At 43.1% G+C, this 24,509-nt stretch overlaps 1 protein-coding gene across 1 annotated transcript in view; it reads left to right on the top strand.

Moving 5' to 3' along the window:
* cckbrb (cholecystokinin B receptor b) overlaps positions 1–11,249 on the top strand; it is a 75,617-nt gene extending 64,368 nt beyond the window's left edge. Inside the window, exon 5 of the mRNA XM_056465025.1 lies at positions 9,660–11,249. Coding sequence (XP_056321000.1) covers positions 9,660–10,189 — 530 coding nt within the window. The 3' untranslated portion in view covers positions 10,190–11,249. The remainder of the gene's footprint in view (positions 1–9,659) is intronic.
* The last annotated feature ends 13,260 nt before the right edge of the window (positions 11,250–24,509 follow it).

The following is a 24,509-nucleotide window of genomic DNA, read 5'->3' as shown; positions in this document are numbered from 1 at the left end:
GAGTCATTTGTAATTATAGCAATAAGTGAGTATAGCTGTTGTGACTAATTTATTAAAAATAATCATTCATAAAAGTATTTTTTTTGTGAGTTTGCATATTTGTATTAATATTTTTTTGAGAAACTGGGAAAATACCTAAACATACAGACATTATTTAAATATTTCAATAGCATGGCCCACGCCACACTTTGAGGCAGTCTTTATTGTATGGATGTAAGGATTAAAAAGGATGGATGAGGAATGGTAAGGGGACAGTGGAATTGTTTACGATTGAATAAGTTGTCTAGGGAGAATAAACGTAACATTTAGAATATTAGATTATTACTGGAGCAGATGGATGGAAAATACAGAAGGACACGAGTTTGGCAATTAATTTGTTTATTCCTCTATGAGGAAAAGAGTGATGAAGCCAACAAATAAGATACATATGTGTGCGCTTTGTACAATGCAAAAAAAAAAAAAAAGCAAACATAAATATAATCAAACCAAAAGTTTCCAGGAAAAAGTAACTAGAGTGTCGCCAAAGCAAAGAACTAAACAAAACCAAAAGCCACTAGAACACAAGATCCCCTCTAAACTAAATAATGTAAATCAAATTGTGAAAAAGAAACCGAAATCTTCAGCGTATGCGACGCCAATAACATAAACTCCCTAAAATAATTAACAAAAATACAAAAAGCGGCAACGAGGAAACGCCGTAATGAGTGACAGGCTCGGGATCCAATCAGCAGACACCTGGGAGAGAGAAAATAGCGGAACAAAAGGTAATAGGGCGAGATTAAGCGAATGACAGACAAGGAGAGGGAGAGCGAGACCGAGGGGAGACAGAGAGGGAGAAAGCACAAAAATACAAACGCCCACGGACCGTAACAGGGATGAAGGGGAATTGGAGTAAGAGAATAATGGAGTAGGTAGGTTGATTGGGTGTCCTATGATGATGCCCAAGTACTGTGGAGTTATTAATAGAAAACAATGAAATAGAAGTAGTGAAGGTGGGTTCCAGAGAAAAGATGAACAGTGCTAGCGAGCTGACCTGCCTTTAATATGTTTGGGAGTAGGTGATAAGAAGACAAAGGTCCAATCTCAATTCTATTTTTGTACCCCTACCCCTTCTCCTTGGCCCTTGAAACAGAGTTTGAAGAAGAAAGGCTTCAACATTTACCTCAAAAAAATGGGACACAACTACAACACCTGCTCATGTCATCATGTGTCATCGCGATCTCTTGCTTCATATGAGATCGACAATGACGGCTGCTGTAGTTATTCCAGTTGTGTTATTATTTGGTATTTAATTTCAGGAAATCACAGAACGCAGCGATATCATGTTACCATAATTAAACAATGTGGCAATAAGCTTGTAACTGTACTGTGCATTTACACTGTGGCCATATTCATCTATGTAAACACACAAAGACAACATTAATATTATACCAGACAGTGTAAAAAGCTCATGCCCAGTCACTAGAAATTTCTGTCAGGGGATTTGAGTGTCATCGACTGTCAGATATGAAAGTACTGTATGTCATGGGACTGCTATACAGTCTTTGTTATTAGAGTTGTTATTAGGGATTATAGTAGCCAAATTTAGCTGTTTTTAGTTTAGCTTGTATTTTAAGCATGAAAACACAAATGTGGTTATCATGAATTAAAACATATAATTGTTTGTTTTAAAAATCCATGATAATGATACAAAATACTAATTTTTGCATCTCCTGACCATGCTGCCATTGTAGATGGTGTATTCTGGGAAATTTTTGTACCCCTTGGTTTCGAGTGTGGTCCTGAAAAACGCTACGGTTACTAAAGTAACCCTTCGTTCCCCGAGGGGGGGAACGGAAATGCTATGTGGAAACTTCCACTATGGGGATTTCGTCAGAATCCAATCATCTGAAAGACTATAAAAACGGGCCAATGAAATGCCAATGAGTTGGCAGCGTCAGCGTGCACAGCTGGCGTCAATGACAATCAGTCATGCTATAAAGACGCAGCCAGTGCCATGCTCGACATCCTTTTCTAGCTGAAGAGACTTTCACGCTCAACAGCTAAGGGACAATCGTTGTGGCGAAGGAACATAGCATTTCCGTTCCCCCCCTCGGGGAACGAAGGGTTACTTTAGTAACCGTAGCGTTCCCCTTCGGATGGGGAACTCCAATGCTATGTGGAAACTTCCACTATGGGGAAATCTATGGAAAACGCCACAACGAAAGAACCTTACTGCGTCCCTGGCGAAGGGTGTGCCACGCAGTAGAGCGAGCGCACCTACAACGCCCCGAGACACAGTCTTCCAACGTGTCCCCTGTCCCTCACTTACCTGTTCAGAACAGTTATGTTTTTCGGGGAGTCGCAATAACCCAGTAAAATAGGTTTTGATACGACAGTACGTTGGGAAAGCGTTCAGTCCCGATAGGGAGGACGCTGCGGAGCTCACCTGTTACCCAGAGGGGAGACCTGGTGACAACCTATGGACTAGCCCAGAGATGGGGAGTCCTTGCATAAGGATGGTTAGCGGGGAGGGAAGACACGAGCCTGCCCTAGAAGGGGGGACTATACCGTGGCTGAGTGAACGTATGGGATCGCCAGCGGGGATCACACATAGCAGGCACCTATACCCAGAACGCGGGCTGACCAGCGGGCATGCCGACAACGTAACGGGCCAACACCTGACTCCTCCGCTGAGTCAGGTGCTGGGGGCCTCGGAGGAAGTCTGCAGGGTTCGCCAAAGAAATGGGGAACTAAACTGACAAAGCTGAAAAAGCGCACGTATCTCCGGGTTAGGGAGAGTGGCGCAGCAAGCGTGTTTCGACACCTCAACCGAATCGTTTCCTCAATCACCAAGGGTTGCCTAATACCCTTGAGGAAACCGGCTCCACTCGCAGATTGTAACCTTGCAAATGTATTGGGTGTCACCCAACCCGTAGCTCTGCAAATGTCTGTCAGAGAGGCGCCGCGTGCTAACGCCCAGGAGGATGCGATGCTCCGTAGTGGAGTGCGCTCTCACCCCCGGGGGACATGGCTCACCCTGGCCCAAAAGGCGAGGGAGATGGCATCCACTATCCAGTGGGCCAACCTCTGTTTAGATACGGCACTTCCCATCTGCCGACCACTGTAATGGACAAAGAGCTGGTCAGAGGATCTAAGGCTCTGAGTGTGGTCCACATATATTCGCAAAGCGCGAACAGGACACAACAATGAAAGGGCTGGGTCTGCCTCCCCCGCGGGCAGCGCTTGCAGGCTCACTACCTGATTCTTAAACTGCGTGGTAGGAACCTTGGGCACATAGCCGGGCCGGGGTCTCAGGACAACGTGAGAGTAGGCCGGCCCGAATTCTAGGCACGAGTCACTGACCGAAAATGCCTCCAGGTACCTAACCCTCTTAACCGATGCCAACACGACCAGCAGAGCTGTCTTCAAGGACAGAAATCTCAAGGATACTGAGTCGAGTGGTTCGAAGGGATCCCCACGTAGGCTTGTAGCACTACCGCGAGATCTCAAGAGGGTATGAGAGGGGGGCGGGGTGGAAACATCCGCCTAGCACCTCTGAGGAGCTGGATGATGAGGTTATGCCTCCCCACGGTGCCGCCATCCACGCACCATGATGAGCGGAGATGGTGGCCACGTAAACCCTCAGTGTGGAGCGCGACAGCCTTCGCTCCACCTGTCCTGAAGGAAAGAAAGCACAACACTGATCTGGCAAGATCGGGGGTCTTCTCGGCGAGAAGCGCACCACTCAGTGAATAGACTCCACTCCAGGGCATAGGCATGCCTCGTAGAGGGTGCACTAGCCTGAGTGATGATATTAACCACCGCCACCGGTAGGTTACCTAAGTCTTCCTCGTCGCGTCTTATGGACCCCACGTGGAGGTTCCACAGAACTAAGCGAGGGTGCCAGATGGTGCCCTGTCCCTGAGAGAGTAGGTCCTCTCTCAAAGGGACTCGCCAGGGGGGGCGTCGCGAGGAGGGAGAGTTCTGATATCCAGGTCCGGTTGGGCCAGGGGCGCAACTAGCAAGACCTGCCCCTCGTCCTCCCTGGCCTTGCACAGAAACTGCGCGAGTAGGCTCACTGGGGGGAGTGCATACTTACGCATGACTCGGGGTGGAGTCGCCATTCTCCCGGGGAAGGAGCTGCCGTGAGAGCCTGTTGGCCGCACGGTTGAGCCCATCCGGGGTGTGAATAGCAAGCAGCGACTTCAGCCGCGTATGACTCCAGAGGAGCAGACGGCGAGCGAGCTGAGACATGCAGCGGGAGCGTATACCCCCCATCCGGATGGAATACGCTACCGCGGCCATGCTGTCCGTCCTGACCAGCACGTGTTGCCCCCTCAGCACCGGTAAAAAGCGGCGCAGAGCGAGAAACACTGCCAACAGCTCTAGGCAGTTGATATGCCCATGCAGCTGGGTTCCCCTCCACAGGTCCGCAGCAGCATGCCCGCTACACACGGCCCCCCCACCCCATACTGGAGGCATCTGCCGAAACGACAGCCTGCCTGGACGCCTGACCTAGGGGCACACTGGCCTGTAGGAAGGAGGGGTCCTTTCCAGGGGGTGCGGGTGCGGTGACACAGCGCAGTGACAGTCACTCGGTGTGGGCCCGCGTGCCATGCGCGTCTGGGGACCCGATCGTGAAGCCAATGCTGTAGTGGTCTCATATGGAGCAATCCGAGCGGCGTGGCCGCGGCTACGGATGCCATATGCCCCAGGAGCCTCTGAAATAATTTCAGGGGGACCACTTTTTTTCCTGTCGAACTCTCTCAGACAGTTCAGCATTAACTCGGCGCGTTCTCGTGAGAGGCGCGCCTCCATAGTGATCGAGTCCAGCTCCAACCTGAGAAAGGAGATGCTCTGCACGGGGGCGAGCTTGCTCTTTTCTCGGTTGACCTGAAACCCCAACGGGCGGAGGTGCCGGAGCACCTTGTCTCTGTGCATAATCAATTGCTCCCGAGAGTGGGCTAAAAATCAGCCAGTCATCGAAATAATTGAGCGTGCGGATGCCGGCGAGCCGAAGGGGCGCGAGGGCACCCCCCGCGAGCTTGGTGAAAACTCGCGGAGACAGAGAGAGCCCGAAGGGGAGGACCTTGTATTGCCACGCTCGACCTTCAAACGCAAACCGCAGAAACTGCCGGTGGCGTGGAAGTGTGGAGATATGAAAATACGCGTCCTTCAGATCTATTGCTGCAAACCAATCCTGAGGACGAACGCATCGCGTGATGCGCATCTGCGTAAGCATTCCGAAGCGCAGCCTGTGAAGGCAGCAGTTCAAAATGTGCAGATATAGGATTAGCCATAGCCCACCGCTTTTTTTTTTTTTTTTTTTTTTTTTTTTTTGGGGGGCACGATGAAGTGCGGGCTGTAAAACCCGCGCTCCATCTCGGCTGGAGGGCCGGCTCGATTGCATCCTTCGCCAGGAGGACAGCAATCTCCTCTCGCAAGACAGGGGCGGACGCAGGACTGACCCTGGTCGCCCGTGAACCTGGGAGGCCGTTTAGCGAACTGAATCGCATAGCCGAGTCTGGTCGTATGGATGAGCCATTGCGATGGGCTGGCCCGCGCTAACCAGGCAGGCAGAGCCCCCGCAAATGGTCCCACCCGCACGATCGCTGACGTGCCAGCGGCGGGGCAGCGTGGAGTGAGTGGGCTCATCCGGGGAGCGCTGGGGTCCCACAGGAGAGCAGGAGAGGAGATGTTCTCGTCTCGCACTCAAACTCCAGGAGAGGGGCTGGGAGTGGAGAGAAAGGAGACCGTTCTCTCGTGCTCCATGAGCCATTGGCGAAATGCACCGATCCTGCGAGCTGGAAGGCATAGCGTCCCAGACTGGCAGTGTTCGGGCTGTCACATCCGGAGGAGGGGAAAAGTGCTCTTTCACTGAGGATTTTGATGGCGTTTTTTTTTTTTTTTTTTTTTTACGCCTTTAAATAACGTGCCCCGCCCTCCAGCGGGGAAAGAGCAAATTCCCTCCTCCCCAGATGGCCCGCCTCAGGGACGCTTCGCGGTCCGTTTTACCGAACTTAGCGGCGCCCTGGGCAGGGGACGCTGGTTGCCGGCGCGATGCTCGGCGCAGCCGCGTGGCCGGAGGCGCAGGCGGGGGCGGCGAAGCAAAGCTGCGGGCGGGCGTCCTCGGCGAAAAAGCAGTGGATGTGGATGGCTCGGCGGGGGGGAGCGGTCATACAATCCCGCCGATAGAGACCTCGCCCATCGCCTCCGACTGCTCTATCACCGGCGTGAATTCCTGGGCGAATTCACCGCCAGTGTTGCCGAACAGGCCAGCCTGGGATATGGGTGAGTTAAGAAAGCGAACTTTGTCAACGTCACGCACATCACCAGGTTTAGCCTGAGGTGGCATTCCTGGATCACGGATGTGATCATCGTCCTTCCCAGGGCACACACAGCCGACTTTTTTTTTTTTTTTTGTAAGAGCATAGTCGGTTGCGGTGCGGAGCGCATGCTCAGTCCTGGGTCAGAACCATCCTCGCGCAGCCGGGCCAGCGCCTGCGCTTGGTAGCGCTGGTAGGTGGCCATAGCATGCATGGTGAGGGGGAAGGCGCACGCAGCACACTGCGTGAGCCTACTGTGCCCATCCAGGAAGAAGGGGATGGGGAGGCTTAGAAGGTCTCGCCTTCATCCTCCACATCACACCCCTCTAATCGGTCCGGCCGCGGAGCTGGGGGATAAACCATCTCCAGAGCCACGGCCGAAGCAGCCTGGGGAAGCACAGCCGCAAAGTCTGCTTCTGGATTCGACGCCGCGCTCAAAGTCCCGGAGGGAGCGAGCGGGTTCGAATCCTCGTCAGACCTTGACAGCCCAACCTCCAAGGATGGTGTGGATGGAAGCGCACGCAGATCGGGCAGAAAAAAGTGCCCTCAGGACAGCGTGAGTTTACTGTGCACTTCCGGGAAGAAGGGGACGGGAGGCTTTGAAGGTCTTGCCTCCTTATATCCTCCACATACACCCATCTAGTCAGTCCGGCCGCGGGGCTGGGGGATAAACCATCACCAGACCCACGGCCGAAGAAGCCCGAGAAAGCACGGCCATCACGTCTGCTTTTTAGATGCTAACGCAGCGCTCTCCACCCCGGAGGGAGGGAGCGAGCGGGCTCGCATCCTCATCAGACAATGACAGCCCATCCTCCGATGCAGCGATGGACATCTGACCCCCGGTGTCATCAGGTGAGAGAGCGACCATCCAAGGACGGAGCGCTTCTCTTCACCTGAAGCTTGGATGGAGCGCGTGGAGGAGCGAGAGGTCCACGGCCCGGGGGCGGCGGATTTACTCTCACTGAAACCCTCAGATCTGCCCGAGTGCCAACCGCAGTGCGGGGGACAACTGGGGTGGGTGGCTCTTTTGCAAGAGCGAGCCGCGATCTTAACTGCGCAACAGACATGACATCAGTGATGGCATGCACTGCCCGCGAGCACCGCATTAACATGCTGGACCCCCAGACATGAAACGCTGTGCTCGTGCCCATCATCCGGGGATAGGAAACCACCGCATCCAGAAACGCACGGTCGGAGTGACGTCTTGAAAAAGACGCGCTGCACGACCGTGTTGCTCTTTTAGGAAAGCTTTTTTCCTATATACAAACCGCTCTTGGAGGACCGGACCCAAAGGACGCCAGGCAAGGGAGAAATACCCAGCTCGACCATCTGCCACTGCGTATACGCGCTCTGGACCGGGAGAAGCTGCTTCTCGATCTCTCTCTGTAGACACAGGTTGGAGATACCCTCAAAGACTCTCTCAGAAGCTTCGTGAAAGGCTCTGAAAGCGAAAGGATGTCGAGCATGGCACTGGCTGCGTCTTTATAGCATGACTGATTGTCATTGACGCCAGCTGTGCACGCTGACGCTGCCAACTCATTGGCATTTCATTGGCCCGTTTTTATACTCTTTCAGATGATTGGATTCTGACGAAATCCCCATAGTGGAAGTTTCCACATAGCATTGGAGTTCCCCATCCGAAGGGGAAATTCAGTTATGAGGGCTATCTGGCCCTTCCCCTAACCCTACGCCTTTAAGCTAAAGAGAACTGGGACACCCCTACTTCTTCATGTAAACGTGCTAAACGAGGAGTAAGGGGAAGGGCTAAGGGGCAGAATTGGGATTGGGCCAAAGTGAGGCATGGTAATGCTCCTGAACTTCTAATAACAAGCCAACTCTGTTTCCTTTGTTTCCTAAATAACTTCAGTCTCCAAATATCTAAGCATAATTCAAATAAAAGTTTATCAATACTTCATATATATTATTCTTAAATTCATATGGCCACATGTATACTACAAAAATAGTCAAAATATGTACACAACCAATAGAAAGACAGATTTGTACTCCATGTATTGATAACAGCAAAGTGGTTTTGGAAAAGCATTTCTAAACCCTACAATGTATTAAGTTACACCTTATTGTGGTGGTCAACTTTAGGGATTATTTTGTGACCGTGACTATATTCTGTGTATTTTATTATAGACTGTATATGTCTATAAGAAAAAATACCACCACAGGTCAGCTAACTCTTATTATAAAATTTGTAATCTATTAGGTTGAGGTTAGGAATATTAATAATTATAATTTTTTATTTATATAGCGCCTTTCCAGAGCTCAAGGACACTTTACAAAGAATGTAAAAAAAGAGATAGTACGAACAGACATTAAAGGAAACAATAGTCGAGTACAGACAACATTAGGTTCACAAACATACAAGACGTCAAATATAACAAACTGAAGATACAAAACAAGACCTAAGAGACAAATATACAGAATACTGGTTGAACAAATAAAGTGGTCAGTTTATCAAATCAGAAGTGTAACATTAAGAAAACAAGTGAGTTTTAAGTAAAGATTTGAATTCTGAGATATTATTAACGGAACAGAGTGAGCGTGGTAGTGCAATGTTTGGGTACAATGACACTAAATGATCTGCCCCCCATTGAAGAGAGGCAAGGGACAGCAAAAAGGCCAGAATCAGAAGAACATAGAGAGCAATTAGGGATGTAGGGGACCAGCAAAGTAGTAGAATAAGATTACATACTTGCACAGGAACTTAGTCAGAAGAACGTCTTTTGAGGACCAATGAAATAAAGTGTTAGTAGATATCAAGCAGGAAGCTGTATTGACTGTTAGTGGGCAGATAGTTAAAGTGCACGTGAAATTTAAATTTACCTTTTTTAAATGTATTTATTCACATCATTATTTATTAGGGGAACAATTATTTAGTACAAGTTATTAACTGAAAACAGTCTGTTGTAATTTTCAATCAAACTTTCAATCATTTGCGTCCACATTTGTCAAAAGCAACAACTCTGTTGTTGTGATTTTACAGCTCATTTTCCACCGCTCTTTGGTGTGTTTTCTCTTTGATAATGATATGCAAAAAGAAAGCCCCACCCCCCTACACAATATTCCATTTCAGTTGGCAGTACATCAACATACTGAAACTAAAAGTCTCAGAAACTTCTGGTTCACGTGGACTTTAACAATTATCTTAGAGTGAACAGAATACCTAATGTGGACCATCAAATTAGGATCTTTCCACTGATTCTTCTGCTGCCTCACAAGCACTAGTATTTAATTCAAGAAATCCAAATCTGCCACAGAATTAAATCATCTTACATTTGTATTGATGTGATTACTCTCTCTGAGCTTCCTTAAAATAAAAATGCAATGTTTACTTTCTAGGAATGAAAAATGGTATAAGCGCCACTGTCTTAATTAGCAGCGACGATGGAGATGGCTGCTACATCCAGGTGTCCAAGAGACCCAACTCCATGGAGATGTCAGCCCTCACCCCAACAGGCTCCGCAAAGGTGGACCGACCCCGCAGCAACACATCCGAGGCTAAACTAATGGCCAAGAAGCGAGTGATCCGTATGCTGATCGTCATCGTTGCCATGTTCTTCATCTGCTGGATGCCTCTCTACTCCGTCAACACCTGGAAAGCATTCGACCTTGCTTCAGCCCACAGGGCTCTTTCTGGAGCCCCCATTTCATTCATCCACCTGCTCTCCTACACCTCTGCCTGCGTCAATCCCATCATCTACTGCTTCATGAATAAGCGCTTTCGAAAAGCCCTTCTTGCCACCTTCTCCTGCTGCTGTTGGCCCTGCCGCAAAAGAGGCTTCAGGGAAGGCGATGATGAGGTTACAGCTACTGGAGCGTCCATGTCTAAGTTCAACTACACCACTGTCAGCACAATGGGCCCATGCTGATTCTCAAAAGACTTCAGCTTGGGAAAGACGGAGCAGAATTGGAAGTTGACACTGTTAGAGGTTACATTGGGAAGAGTTCCAATGGACAGACTTAGATTGTTTATCACCTACTTGCAGGAAAGCAAATTACATCCCACATCTTCATCGGTCAATGTTTTATGATCTGTGATTGCTTGTGCTGTTATATAAACACTGGGCACTTGTATAAATGTAAATACTTAAGGTGGCGTCCCACAAGCTGGCCCAAGACTACTTGTTAGGGTCTCTTCTGCCGAAGGTCTGTTATTTTATCCTCTTTAAGCAAAAGGGAGACTAAACATTTTTCTCAGACTTGTGGTGAAGAAGAACTCCAAAGATCATTCATTTTAACAACTACTATGAATAACAATCTGAGTCTGAAGTACAGTACGTGGCTCAGAGTTCACTGAAGATAATTACGGAAAGAACAGAGTAAGAAGCAGCTCACTGGTCGGCGTTATCGACTGAAACATAATGTAAAACTGGCGAGATGTTGTCAGAGTCAGCAAGATCATCAAACTCAGCAGGAAGCAGAGTTTTTGGCGCTGTTAGTGCACACTGAGTGCCCTCCCTGCTATGATTGTCAAACTACAGTATGTAAATGGCTAGTGGAATGCCAGCCTTACACTTTGTGTTAAGTTATACTTTGCAGTTTTAAGTGCCTGCATAGTGTTTAAAATCTTTTTCTGTGGTCAAGGTTTTTTTTTTTTGTTATGGTGATTGTCACAGCAGGAGAGATTAACTAAAAGATTTCATCAAAAAGCTATACAGCAGCTCTCTAAATCTGAGCCAACAGGCTTATACAGTAGTAAAACTCACAGTATTCTACTGTATTATAAAAACCCAATACAATGACACAATGCTGGACAGCACAAAGATTTTTATTGGGCTTAAGAGGATTTGTTCTGTCCTTCATGGCCTTCACAGTGCGTGGTTCATCTTCTTGAGTGGCGGTAAATGCAGGTAACCTCCACTGAATGTGAAGCCTAGACTCCGAGATCTGTCATAATGTTACAGACTGATTTATGGCTGCTTTTACATACTCTCGTAAATGTTAGAGATATAAGCTTATTAAGGTCGTCATAAGACGGTCCACATCAAATAACAACACAGAACACAATTGCTTCCCCACCCCTCCTCCTTCTTGAAGAGAAAAATACATTGTTTTGAAGCTGAAAGAAAGAAGCTTGATTAAATGTCAGATCTTTTTGATTGCCTTGAGAACCTTGAGTTAGTCACTCTGAGTTAGTCAAGTTTTAAGTCCCTAAATTTGAAAATGTCAATTTAACCGCTGACTTTTAAGTATAATTTAAGTGTTGCCAAAGTGTTCAGTTTCTCAACCACTTTAAATTTAATCAAGAAAGTGAAGCTGAAATTCCAAAAGCTTATGCAATTAAGTAGACAGTTCAGTTGATTGAAACCTTTTTAAAAAGCGGAATTGTTTTCACAGCTAAATTGCGAAACATTCGTTCTTTGCTCTAATAATCTGCATGAACGTTCATTTTAGTTTAACGACTCCTTGCAATTCAAAATAAAAAATGATGATTACTTACATTGAAACTTGTTAGTAAATGAACAAAAATTATTCCCAGTTAATCCCAGGAGATGAGTTGTTTAAAACCTATTAAGCAGGAATTAGTTCGAATTACGAATCATGATTCAAGCCATGATGTTTTTAGTTTCAGTTCAAAGACAGAAAGCCAAATAATAGACAGTTTTAATCAAATAATTAATCCTAATTACATAAAGTATTGACATGATCTGCATATATTTTAGTCAGCAGTTCTAATCTTCCATTGAGATTTTATTCATCATTCACTTTCCTTTGGCTTAGTCCTTTTATTCATCAGGGGTCGCCATAGTGGAACTTATCAAGCATATGTTTTACACGGCCCTTCCAGCTGCAATCCTGCACTAGGAAACACCCATACACTTTCACATGCACACACATACACTACGGCCAATTTAGTGTATTCAATTTACCTATAGCACCTGTCTTTAGACTGTGGGGGAAACCATAGCCCCTGGAGGAATCCAGGAGAAAATGCAAACTCCACACAGAAATGTCAACTGGCCCAGCTGGGACTCAAACCAGTGACCTTCTTGCTGTGAGGCAACAGTGCTAACCATTGAGCCACCATGTCGCTCATCATTAAAACTTGTTTTTTTTGCAAAATTCACATCACTGTTTTAATGTGAAGGGACCTTTGGGAAAAATAAGACTAACTGATTGAGAAACACTTGTTTAGGCAGTACTGAGTCACTTTTCATTCCTGGCCAATTCAACATCATTGTGTATGTACATCATGTCCAGAGATAAGCACATTCATAACCAAGCATACAATATTCCTGTTCTTTTTATTTGTCACCCACTATTTTTCCAAAAGTTTAAACTATTCTTCCTAGCATTTTATGTTTCTGTATTCCATGACTTTCTAATCAGTGTCCATGTGTACTCTTAACCTATGTTGCAGTGCGCAATGGCAACAATGTTCTGAAATCTTGTTATCCACACACATTCCTAGCCATCATGGCCACCCATTACACAGCAGGCCTTTAAACCTGCCAATTCCCCCATTAAATTCATGTCGCTTGGCTGTCCAAACTTTCCCTTATGTTCCAGCTAGGGCTTTAATAGCATCGTTCCCCTGGGTTGCGCATGGCTTGGATAATGGGATGGTATACAGGATCAGAGGCAAACATTAGGTTTATAGGATCACCCAGACAATGCTGTCAGCTTTGCTGGTCTTTTACCTTTCAAAACAGAATCCCATTAGTTCAGGTTGGTATTTTCAGATCAGAAAATGTGGCAGTGATCATAGTTGAAACTGAGAATTTAAGCTTCTCCTGATTGTGTGCTTGTGGAGCTAAAATACTTTTTATATGAGCCAATATTTAAATTTCATTACATCACTCTGTCTTGAAAAGGGATATGAGGGGGATTTTGCTTGGCAGATGTTTCAGCTTTATTCTAATTACGAGAGAAATGAGGTCAGTGTAAGCATTTAGTTCTGACCTTTCCAAGCCCATCAAGACTCCTTTTTTATGAGACCAATGAAACAAATATATAGCCAGTGTTAGAGACCCTCCTGTGAAGACTCTTAAAACAGACGTCTGGCTTCATCAGGTTTGGATCTAGATCAGGAACCCATGTGTTTCCTGTGAAAAACAACTGGCATAGTACCACATGCTTTTCTTTAAACCCATATTTAGTCTAAAAGCAAGGGAAAAAACTGTAACTAACACATGATGAGTTTAAATGCTTACTGAACAGTGATAGTAGCATTGAAGCTTAACAAGCATTTTAAACATGGTACTACACTGTAAAAAATGACATTTCAATGTAAAAAAATCTGTAAAAATGCTACAGTTAAAATCTGTAACTTGATTAACAGTAAATTTCCTTAATATATACAGTTAATAACCATAAATTGACTTTCCCAGAATTTCTTGCATGACACTTTGTATGCCTTTTTGTTGACCTTAAAATGGTTGTCATTTATCAAATCATTTGTTCTCATCATGTTTGTACCTTAGAGTTTCATGCTAATGTTGATAAATAATTATTATTACATTAATTTAATTATATGTTTGCTACCATGATGGTGTTTAGTAGTTGTGTGAATGACACTGAGCATCTTACATGTCTCTCTGCTTGTTGGAAAAGTTGTTTGTGATAATAGTATTGGTTGATAATATGGCTTTCCCTTATGCCCGCTTATGGTTAATGATATGAAGTGTTATTACTTCAATACATTGGTGAATATTTATTAATTAATTTTCCTTCATATTAATCCCTGATTACCAGGGGTTGCCACAGCAGTATGTGATTATCAAATGCCCTTCCAGCCGCAACCCAGTACTGGGAAACACCCATACACTCTCACAGTCACACATGCACTCATACACTGAGGCCTGTTTTGTTTTAACCAAATTCACCAATAGAGCATGGCTTTAGATTGTGGGGGAAATCAGAGCACCCGGAGGAATCCCAGAAGGGAGAACATGTAAATTCCACAAAGAAATGCCAACTGGCCCAGTCGAGACTCGAACCAGAAACCTTCTTGCTGTGAGGCAACAGTGGTAAAAATTTAGAATATCATTTTATGCATTCTACAGTATTTTTAATAGTAAAGTTTAGTTTTTTTCCATCAATTTTATGGATATTGTTTTTACATTGAATATTCTGTGTGAGTAAAGTTCCTTAGTCTTAAGAGGCACACTAGCGACTGATAATAGAAGCAGTGTTGTTTAGAGTCACAGGAACCTCCCATGAAGAAAATGTCAGTTTGGTTACATAGGTGATGTGACCTGGATTGAAGTGTAACAGAGGCCAGCTAGGATGAGGTGTTTGAGTAAACCTCCTCTGACCTTAAGGTGTGCACTAAATACTGACATTAAAGGTGTCGTTGTCCCTGCTAGTGCCAGAAAAGCCAGTTCAAATCCCACTCTGAGTTTAATGAAACTCTGGGGTGTTATGTTGGTGTCAACACTCAGGCAGTAGCTACTGTAGGTTGAGGTGGGTGAGAGCTGTCTGCTCACAAACTCAACTCACCTAAGGCTGGTTTATACTTCTGCATCAAGTGATTGGCATGACCCATGGTGCCTGCCTTGTGCGTAGCCGTGCATTTATACTTCTGCGTGCTGTATGTTTTGCTCTGCAATAACACTTATGAAATTCTAGCTGGCAGTATGGTTTTATGTCTCTCTGTGTCAAGTTTCTTTGCGGGTGTTTTGTTTTTTCTGAACACGACAAGTAGCTAAAACTAGCTTATTCAGAGGTGGGACATGCAACAAATTTAACTATCGGGCTCGGGGCTCTCAGCACCGCCCACGCTCATCATAAGTATCAAGCCGACCAATCACAGAGCTTGCATTATGCGTTGTAGCAACTTGTAGTTACATTTTTGAGAGGTGTGCATCAGTGTTGGCGTTATCGAGGCCACATCGAGGGATATGCAACCTCGCAAAGGCTGTGCTAGACCATACGCGTGTGCTTGATGCAGAAGTATAAATCAGCCTTTATCCTCAACAGACACACAAGTGACTGCTTGTCTTTAGCATACTTGTGTGTCTGCCTCTGTCATGCCAGAAAGACTAGTTTGAATTCAATTTGAAATAGGGCAAGAAGAAACTGGTGATTACATTGGTGCCGTGACCTGGATGTAAGTGACATTTGGATGGATTAGTTTAGGCCCAATCTCAATTTTATTTTATACCCTTACACCTATGACTATGCGTGTCTTCCCATTGGCCCATGAAATGCTGTTACTTTAGCATACTTGTTAGTTTGCCTTCCTGTCATGCCAGAAAAACTAGTTTGAATTCTATTCGAAATAGAGCAAGAAGAACCTGGTTACATTAGTGCCGTTACCCAGAAGTAAGTGAGATTTAGATGGATGGCCCAATCACAATTTTATTTTATACCCTTTTACCTATGCCTTCCTGCCAAGTGTGAAGGTGTAGGGATGAAATTATTCCCCTAAGATATGGGACACTAGTACTACATGCACACATATCATCATAGAGTATGTCATTACTAGCTCATGTATCATATTAAATATCATCTGCAAGAGTCATCCCAGAAGGCACAAGCACATTTAAAAGATTACTCGCTCGCAAAGTTGTTATGCATTGTATTTGGACAAACGCTGTTTCGGACATGCTATGGAAACCTAATTCCCTGCCACCAGACAGGCTGATCTATTCAGTCAAGTCATCAAGTGATGTTATCAGAATTTAAAATATGTTTTAATTATAAAAGTAATTATAAGTGACTATCAACATTTTAGTGTTTATTTGTTTTGATGTTTCATTGTTCATCACCATAACTTATTAATGACATTATCAGTATAATAAATCAGATGCTCATTTGTAGTAAAAATACTTATCAATGTCCCTTTTCTAAAACATTTCTGGACTTCTTTGCTCTCTTTTGTAACTGTGTTGCAGTTGTAGCTGGTGTGTTCGCCATGTTTGTAGTGCGGCCCTGAAAATTCTTTATTTGAGAGGCTTCATGTCACTTCCCTTTACCAATCAAAAGTGGATCAGGAGACCGCTACCCCTTAATGTGAATGTACAAAACGTGGTGTAGCAATAAGCGAAAGGGCTTAGAGGTAAAATTGGAATTAGGCCTATCAAAGGCCACCAGGTATGTGCAAGCTGTGCAAGTAAATCTAAGTCCTCTTGCCTAAGAGGCACATAAGTAAATTGTGAAAAAGGCTACTATTCTTAACATTCCATAAGTGTGCCCATCTTGATTGGGATCAGTACCTGTTTAAATTCAACTCAGAGTGAGTTGGGTGGAACCTGAAGGGTTTAATTGGCGTTGTGACCTGGATGGGAGTGAGGTTTAGGGGTGAGTGTACCAGAGCACAGCTGGTAGGAGCTGTATGTGTAAACCACACTCTCTTGGCCTCAAGAGGCATGCTAGTGACTGACTCTAGAGGCTGCACTTTTTAGTGTCCTTGTTAGTGTGCCCCTCAATATGAGCCTGAGGGGTTACGTTTGTGCCATGCTCGTAATAGAAGTGAGGTTTAGGAGGTGAGTGTAATGGAGCCCATCTAGTAGGAGCTGTAAAAGGAAACCTCACTGTTCTGGTACCAAGAGAGATTCACTAATGGCTGTGGCCTTTAGTGGCCATGTTAGTGTGCCCACATCCTATGCCAGAAACACTGATTTAAATCCCACCCAGAGACGGCAAATAAACACCAGAGATGTTGACCATGAAGCATAAAATCTAAATAGTTTTATTGTATGCTTTTTTATATACACAAATCATATTAGTTTCGTTCAGGAAAGGCTTTTATGAACCAAATAGTCAACATAATACTTTTGGATTAGCAGAATGTGAAATCAGTAAAACTCTAAACACCTATATGAATTCTTCTGAACAGACAGAACCAACATCTGCCAGGTATATCCAATAAAAGAATAAGTGTTTGGAGATTGCAAAAAGCCTATGTCTGTGAAAAATTCATTTCAGAAATAAGCTGTGGGACACTTTAATTAGTCGGACATCATAGTCCCCGCCTCAGTTTAGCTGTTGTAAATGCTCTCAGCTTGGGTGCTATGGCTGAAAACGGAAGAGCTGTAAAACATTGATTTCCCCGAGGTGTGTTCGAGAAGTCTGGAAAGCGCTCTGAACACATTGCATTGCTGTAGCCCGCAGCTCCCTTCTGATTAATAGGATATAATCGGAAGCCTAAACTTACCGCATGCTTTATGCTTAACCAACAGTCGACTCAAGTGTTATCATTAGATTGCATACACAACCTCTCAGCTCTCTTGGCTGCAAGTGTTTCCTCGAAATACGTCACCTTGCCATTTGTGCGAACAAAGTTTGCAGACAGCATGTTGAAAAAAATGGTTCTCTGCCTCATCAGTCAATATTACAAAAACAAATTAAGCAGCTAATTTCACACACAAAGAAAACTGATTTTTAGGTGCATTATTATAAAGTCTGTTTATTCAGAAGAGTGTTTTTAATCAGAAAAAAAAACATAAAAATACAGTATCAGATTTTTACAAACCTCATTCAAACCTCCTCCATACGTGTTTTTTTTTTTTTAATTACGTGCTTGTTCATTCATTGATTTTCTTCCGCTTGTTCTGGGCCAGGTCGTCAGGGCAGCAGTCTCAGGAGCGAATCCCAGACTTCCCTCTCCCCAGACACTTCCTCCATCTCCTCCGAGGGGATTCTGAGGCATTTCCAGGTCAGTTGAGATACATAGTCCCTCCAGCATGTCCTAGGTCTTCCTCAAGGCCTCTTCATGGTGGGACATGCCTGATACACCTCCCTTGGTAAGAGTCCAGGAGGCATCCGAAACACATGCCCAAGCCACCTTCTTTCAATGTGGAGGAGCTCGGATCTACACCGAGCTCCTACCGGGTGACAAAGCTCCTCACCCTACAGTACCTATAAGGGTGTGCCCTGCCATCCTGCAAAGAAAACTCATTTTGGCCACTTGTTTCTGAGTGCTTGTCTGTTCGGTCATGACCCAAAGCTCATGACCATAGGTGAGACTAGGAACGTAGACTGACCAGTAAACCGAGAGCTTTGCCTTTCGGCTCAGCTTCATTTTCATCACAATGGACCGGGACATCAAACGCATTACTGCTGCCGCTGCACCAATCCGCCTGTCAATCTCACATTCCATCCAAGTTACTTGAACTCCTCCACCTGGGGTAAGGACTTTCCTCCAACCCATAGATGGCAAACCACCATTTTCAGGTGAAGCACCGTGGCCTCGGACTTGAAGGTGCTGATTCTCATCACAGCCGCGTTACACTCGACAGGAAATTGCTCCCAAGTCTGATTAGAGTTCAAGCCATCTATAACATCTGGATATCTTTAATATACAGTCAGTTGTAATAAAATATTTTATTAAATGTTAATCTCACCATTTGCTAGACATCAAAATTTGCATGCACTTGATATTATGGTAACACTTTAGTAAGTAACACTACTAGCTTAATAAAATCGACTAATTGGTTGTGTATTACAATGCAATCTCGCGGCAATTCATAACTTTAAGATTTAGTGTCTAATTCATATGAATTCGTACGATCTAATTCATATAATTTAGGATGGATTGCTCATCACCCAATGGCGGTTGGGTTTAGGGGTGGGGTTGGAATTCACGCCTCCTTTTTAAAATTGTACATTTTCATACAACTGAACTCCAACGAATTCGTAAGAATTAGCCACTGAATTGACACAACGTAAAATACTTACGTTTTCTCGTGAGATCAGGCTGGTTTATTAATAGGTAGTAAGATAGAAGTTGGGTTTAGGTTTGGGGTAGTATTATGGATGCAAAATAAGATCATACTTAATAGCTACTAATGAACGAATAATATTTTAATAATAGGCAGGTAATAAGCCAGTAGTTAATAGCATGAATTGTGACCCAAACTAAAGTGTCACTAATATTTTCACAAAATTTTGTTTATCATTGTTCTAAATTATAGTTGGTTATACAATGATGATAGTAATAATGTTTTTTTTTTTTTTTTTTTTTTTTGTGACCTAAATTAGAGAACAAGACCTTGTGTACTACTTACCAGAACACTAATCTCTCAGCCTATAACTAGTTTCTAGTGTCCCACAGACATCACTAGTCTCTCTTAACGCCCTGGTAGCATATGGGATAGTTTGACAATGTATTTAGGCACTTTTGGAAGCTTCAAAAATGCAATCCACTCTCCCACACCATTTTACACCATGGGCGTACCATTAAATTATACACCATAACAGTTTAAACTACTTTTACTGTGTTTTTCTAAGAGAAAGAGTGAGAGAAGAAAGAATTGAAAGATTTTAAATTTTGGCTGAACAATTTCTTTAAGTGACTTTAAATGTGCCATAGTTATTTGTGTCTTACAGTGTACAGGCTGCTCTGAATATTTTCCAAAAGGCTGATCTATTGACATTTCTAAAGCTTTGAAAAGAATGATCCAAAAGGATTCAGTGGGAATGACAGCGAGATAGCATGATAAATATGAGCAGACAAAAAATTTTCCAGTTTTCAGAATGCTTACATCATTGCTTCGGCATCCGATTTAGATATGCCGGATGTGACCTAAACTGTATGTACAAACAGATCACATTTCATCACTTACACAATGCCAGTCGGTCTGAAAGATTGGATTTAGTAGCGAATGGGATTTATGTGCAGGGTCCACAAGCTTAAAGGTCCTTTTAAACCTTTTTTTAGATGATGTATTAAAATGTTCATCTCTTTTGCAGACGGCTTAACAGAGCCTTGTAACCAGGCTTACGCAGCATCTGTTACTACAGCAGTGGACAGATTTCACCCGGAGAGCATCATGATCTGCTACTGGCTCATGCAAACTGATGGCAGATTGTGCTTTCTAAAACAAATAGCAAACCTATGTTTGGTACGTCAAAGAATCTGACATTTCATTAAAGTGGCATGCAACAAACATAGTGCAGATAAATTGAGAAGATGCCATTTATAACCAAATAGACTACGAGCAGTGGCAGCACAAGCTTAACTGGCGCTATAGGCAAACGATGGTTGTGCCGCCCTCTCAGTGTTCGTGCCGGACTTTCGCGGATTGAAGAACGGGGGTGTGGTTGTGGTGGACGAAAGTAAAGAAAGGGGGGTGGCTGATGGTTGTGTGTTCATGCCATCCCTAGCAAGATGCCACCCTGGGCAATCGCCCACATTTCCGTCGCCTAAATCCGCCACTGACTACGAGCATACAGTATGTAAGATACGCTAAGATTTGTGGACTCATATTTGGTATGAATAATTGGTAAAGTATGCGTGAAATCTAAATTTACCATGTTTATTGTACTAGTTCACAGTGTTATTTTTAAGATGAGCAATTAATCCATGCAAATTAATCCACTGAAAAAAAAATGCTTTGGTAATTTTCAATCAAAATCTGAGCATTTGCTTCTGCATTTGTCTTACTTACTTACTTCTGCCCTCCACCCCTTTCGCGGTATGGGCTGCCAAATCTTGAGCAGTATCTGTCATGAGCCATCCTTTCTACTTGGTTCCAGGTGTAAGCTCATCCTTGTGATGTTTGCCTCAAGGTTGCGTCACCAGGTGTTTTTTGGACGTCCTCTCTTCCGATTCCCATGAGAGTTGCATCTGAGGGCCTGTCTGGTGATGCTAGTTGATGGTTTGCATAGGGTGTTCCATTCCCAACAATATATTATCTTCTAAATTTCTGCTTCTATTGAAGGTTGACAGAAACTTCCTCATAGGTCGGTGTTACTAATTGTGTCGGGCCAGTGAATGTGAAGAATGTTTCTGTGACAGGTGTTGATGTGTGTCTGGAGTACAACAACAACTCTCCTGTCATCAGTTTTTTTTCTGCCCAACTTGTGTCCACCTAGTTTCACTGATACCCAGGATGATCAGGTTGTTCTTTTTTCATCTCGGCAGCTACCTGTGCCGTCTTGCCTGTCTCATACATGGTCCTGACATTCCATGTGCCTATACTGATCAAAAGAAGTGTATTCCGCTGGACAACTTTCACCATCTAGCGTCATGCATCTCCAGGTTGTCGGAGGTCCTTCATCTTCATGAAAGTTAGTCTCTGTTTCTTATTTTGTATCGGTTGAGGTTTTATGAGGTTGGGTTGTTAGCCCCACGCTCAACCCTCCTCTTTTTTGTGCTTGGGAACAGCAATGGTGGAGTTTCTGTATTTGGATTGGTGGTTTATCTTGATGTTTTTAGGTCGAGTTAATGTAATGTAAACTGAATTACTTTAAACTTTTTTCTGTTCACCTTTATATATAGCCTGTAGTTTACTCTATTTTCCAGTTGATGAATATAGACAGACTTAATAACACTCCTGATTGGTCTTTTTGTTTTCATTCGGAGTGCTTATTGGCTCACAAATAATACCTTAGGTCACACTTTATTTTGATGGTCCATTTGTTGAATTTAAGTTACATTGCATCTTCATGCCAACTAATTCTCATTAGATTATAAGTAGACTGTTAGGTTGGGGTTGGGGTTGGAGTTAGGGTTAGTGTTAGTGTAAGTTGACATGTACTTGCAAACTTTCTTATAGTCAGATAAATATCTGTTCAGCAGTAGTATCAACAGATATTAAGCACACAGTCAACTATTACTTAAATGGACCATCAAAATAAAGTGTTAACGTAATTTAAAACCAAGATTCTTTGCAGCTAGATACTTTTGATTTCTACAAACAAACAAAAGTACACACAAAAGAGCACATAATGTAAATAAGTTGTCATTCAATTCAACAACGGATGTGAAAAAAAAAAAAATCAAAGATACTGTATAATCCTATAATTCCAAAGGGATGTAATCTTACTATAAACCTTATTGTAAAATTTCTTAATTTAAGCCTGTTTTGTAGTTCAGAAAATGTCTTGTGGAGCAGATGAGATGAGTGTTGTTCATCACTGCCTGGAGCTTTAACATCCGCCTCTAGAGGCTTCCAACTGAATCCAGACGTCTGGAGAAAGTTATTACATTTACTGACATCCACACACTGATATCTGACCTCAGAAACTGTAGTGACATGTTTCAAACTGAACTGCAGATACTCAATGGAATGATGGATTTGGCCACTAAAGTTCATAGTCTTGAGCCTACGGAAGTGTGTCTCATGCCATTTTGTGTCCGAGGAGAATGCATCCCCCCCCCCCCCCAAAAAAAAAAAAAAAACTAAAATAAATAAAATAATGTTGAATCTGTTTACTGCTGTGGGTTAGTTGTTGAAATCTCATATATATACTGTATAGCATATAGTTTTTATTTTATTATCTTATGACAGAGTTTTCTACCAACAAGTTAAATATGAAGGGTTAGTATTTCTGATTGAAAGAAGAAGAAAATAAAGGCGACCACACAAATGAAGATGTGTCCTTCTCTGGCTTGCTGTGATTTGGTCTGCATGGCTGAAATGTACTTTAGGTCTTTACAACGCAAAGAAGATTATCATAATGTTTGTCTTTTCGTTTATGTTTTGAATGAATGACTATCTGGGCTGTGCTATCTGCTCTGTGATAACCTTTTATTACTTTTGTGTAATGCTGTAGGAATTTGAAGGGATTTAAAATTTAATCTGTGTATTTATTTGTGTAAACAAGATTAGAAAAAAATATATAAAGACAAATATGGAATATTATAGACTTTAGGCCACCAATGCCTTAAAACTGTGTGTTAATGTGCGTGTTTTGCTAGCTAGCTGACTTCATTGACTAGCTAATAGTCCTTAAGCACGGGAATCGCAACTTGAATGCTAATGTGTGTATTGAAGGTGTGCAAAATCTTTTTTTTTTTTTTCGCTGTAAAAAAAAAAAAAAAATTATGTTTACTACTATTGTAAATTTGCTTTGTTGGTTTTTAAAGGGTGTCCTATACTGTGTTCATTGTTCTGATATTGCTTATATATTAATATGTACTATGATTGTTGTGACAGCCATTTGTGTTATTGCCTTGGTAGCTAAGAGATGGTTTTTCTCATTGCTTGTGCAGCAAAGTAAAATAAATAAATATAAATAAATCTTGAAATGAGAAGCAAATTAGTCTATTTTTTTGACATTGAAGAAAGTCCAACTTTTTGACATTGAAGAATGATGCTGAAAATGCAGGTTTGCAATATGGCTATCTGAAAATAAATAAAAAGAGACCATTTTAAGGGATAGTTTAACCAAAAATGATTTTTTTTACCTTGAAGTGGTTCCCAAGCTTTATATTTCTTTATTCTGTTTTGTAACCTGTAAAAAAATATTATGGAATCCAATGGTTACATGTTTCTAACATTTTTCAAAATATCTTCTTTTCTGCTCAGCAGAAAAAAGAGAAGGCAAAACAGGTTTGGAACAAGTTAAGGTCGATCATGATATAATTTTTAGTTTTGGGTAAACTTTCCTTTTAAAAATCCTCTGTTTTTTTATTTTGTTTTTTGGGGGATTTACATTTTGTAATTGTAGTTATGTGATTAAGGAAAGCATAATTTTCAGTTTATTCTGTAAACTAATGATAGCATTGCTTCTACATTTAACAACCCTGGCTCATTCTGAAAACGTGCCACTATTTATATTTCTGGAAAGTGTCAAATACGTCTAATGAGTTCTTTTTGTTTTCCCAAATCCACTATAGGCTGCTGTGTATGCTTTTTGAGACATCAAATTTCTCTCGCGAGTGCCATTCACACTTGCTCTTCTCACATAAATCCACCAGAGGCTGCCATCAACTGACTGACTGATCGTTTGACTGACCCACCCTCCTCCTTCCATAAATCCAACCGTGTTTTCAAGAGCACTGACTGACCTGCCCACCCACTTCCCTAAACCCAACTGATATTGTTTTGAAAAGCAATCCAGAAACAGAAAATTCCTCATGGCAGCTTGCCTTTTACTAGGTTTTCAGATTATAACACATTCTCACCCAGTTTTTTTGGCTTCTGTTTTTGTCTTACCCAATTTTTGGAACCATTCTTCACCAGACTCAAACCCTGTCATTGTGGTCAACTCCCCTCTGCATCTCAAGTCCACTGACATACATGTCGAGCTACCGGACAAACTGGTAACAGCAGGAAAGCTGTCCATACAGAGGTATGCAGTCAGCTGGTAAACACAAAACACAAAAGGCAACGGCATCATACCGCCCTATAGTGTTTGTTTTAAAGACGAAATGCAGCCATACATACTTCAGGCTACATAATTCGCGGAACTCCAGAAATGTATATAGTGCTATGTTTTTAGAATGAGCCTATTTTTCTTGTGTGTGTAAAATAATAAAAATGTGCCGATTTTTAGACACACAAGAAATTTTTA

The sequence above is a fragment of the Danio aesculapii genome, chromosome 9 (genome assembly GCF_903798145.1).
Source record: "Danio aesculapii chromosome 9, fDanAes4.1, whole genome shotgun sequence".
In the NCBI taxonomy this organism is placed as follows: Eukaryota; Metazoa; Chordata; class Actinopteri; order Cypriniformes; family Danionidae; genus Danio; species Danio aesculapii.
Note: the sequence above shows the minus strand (reverse complement) of the source record. Positions and strands in the feature narration are given on the sequence as shown.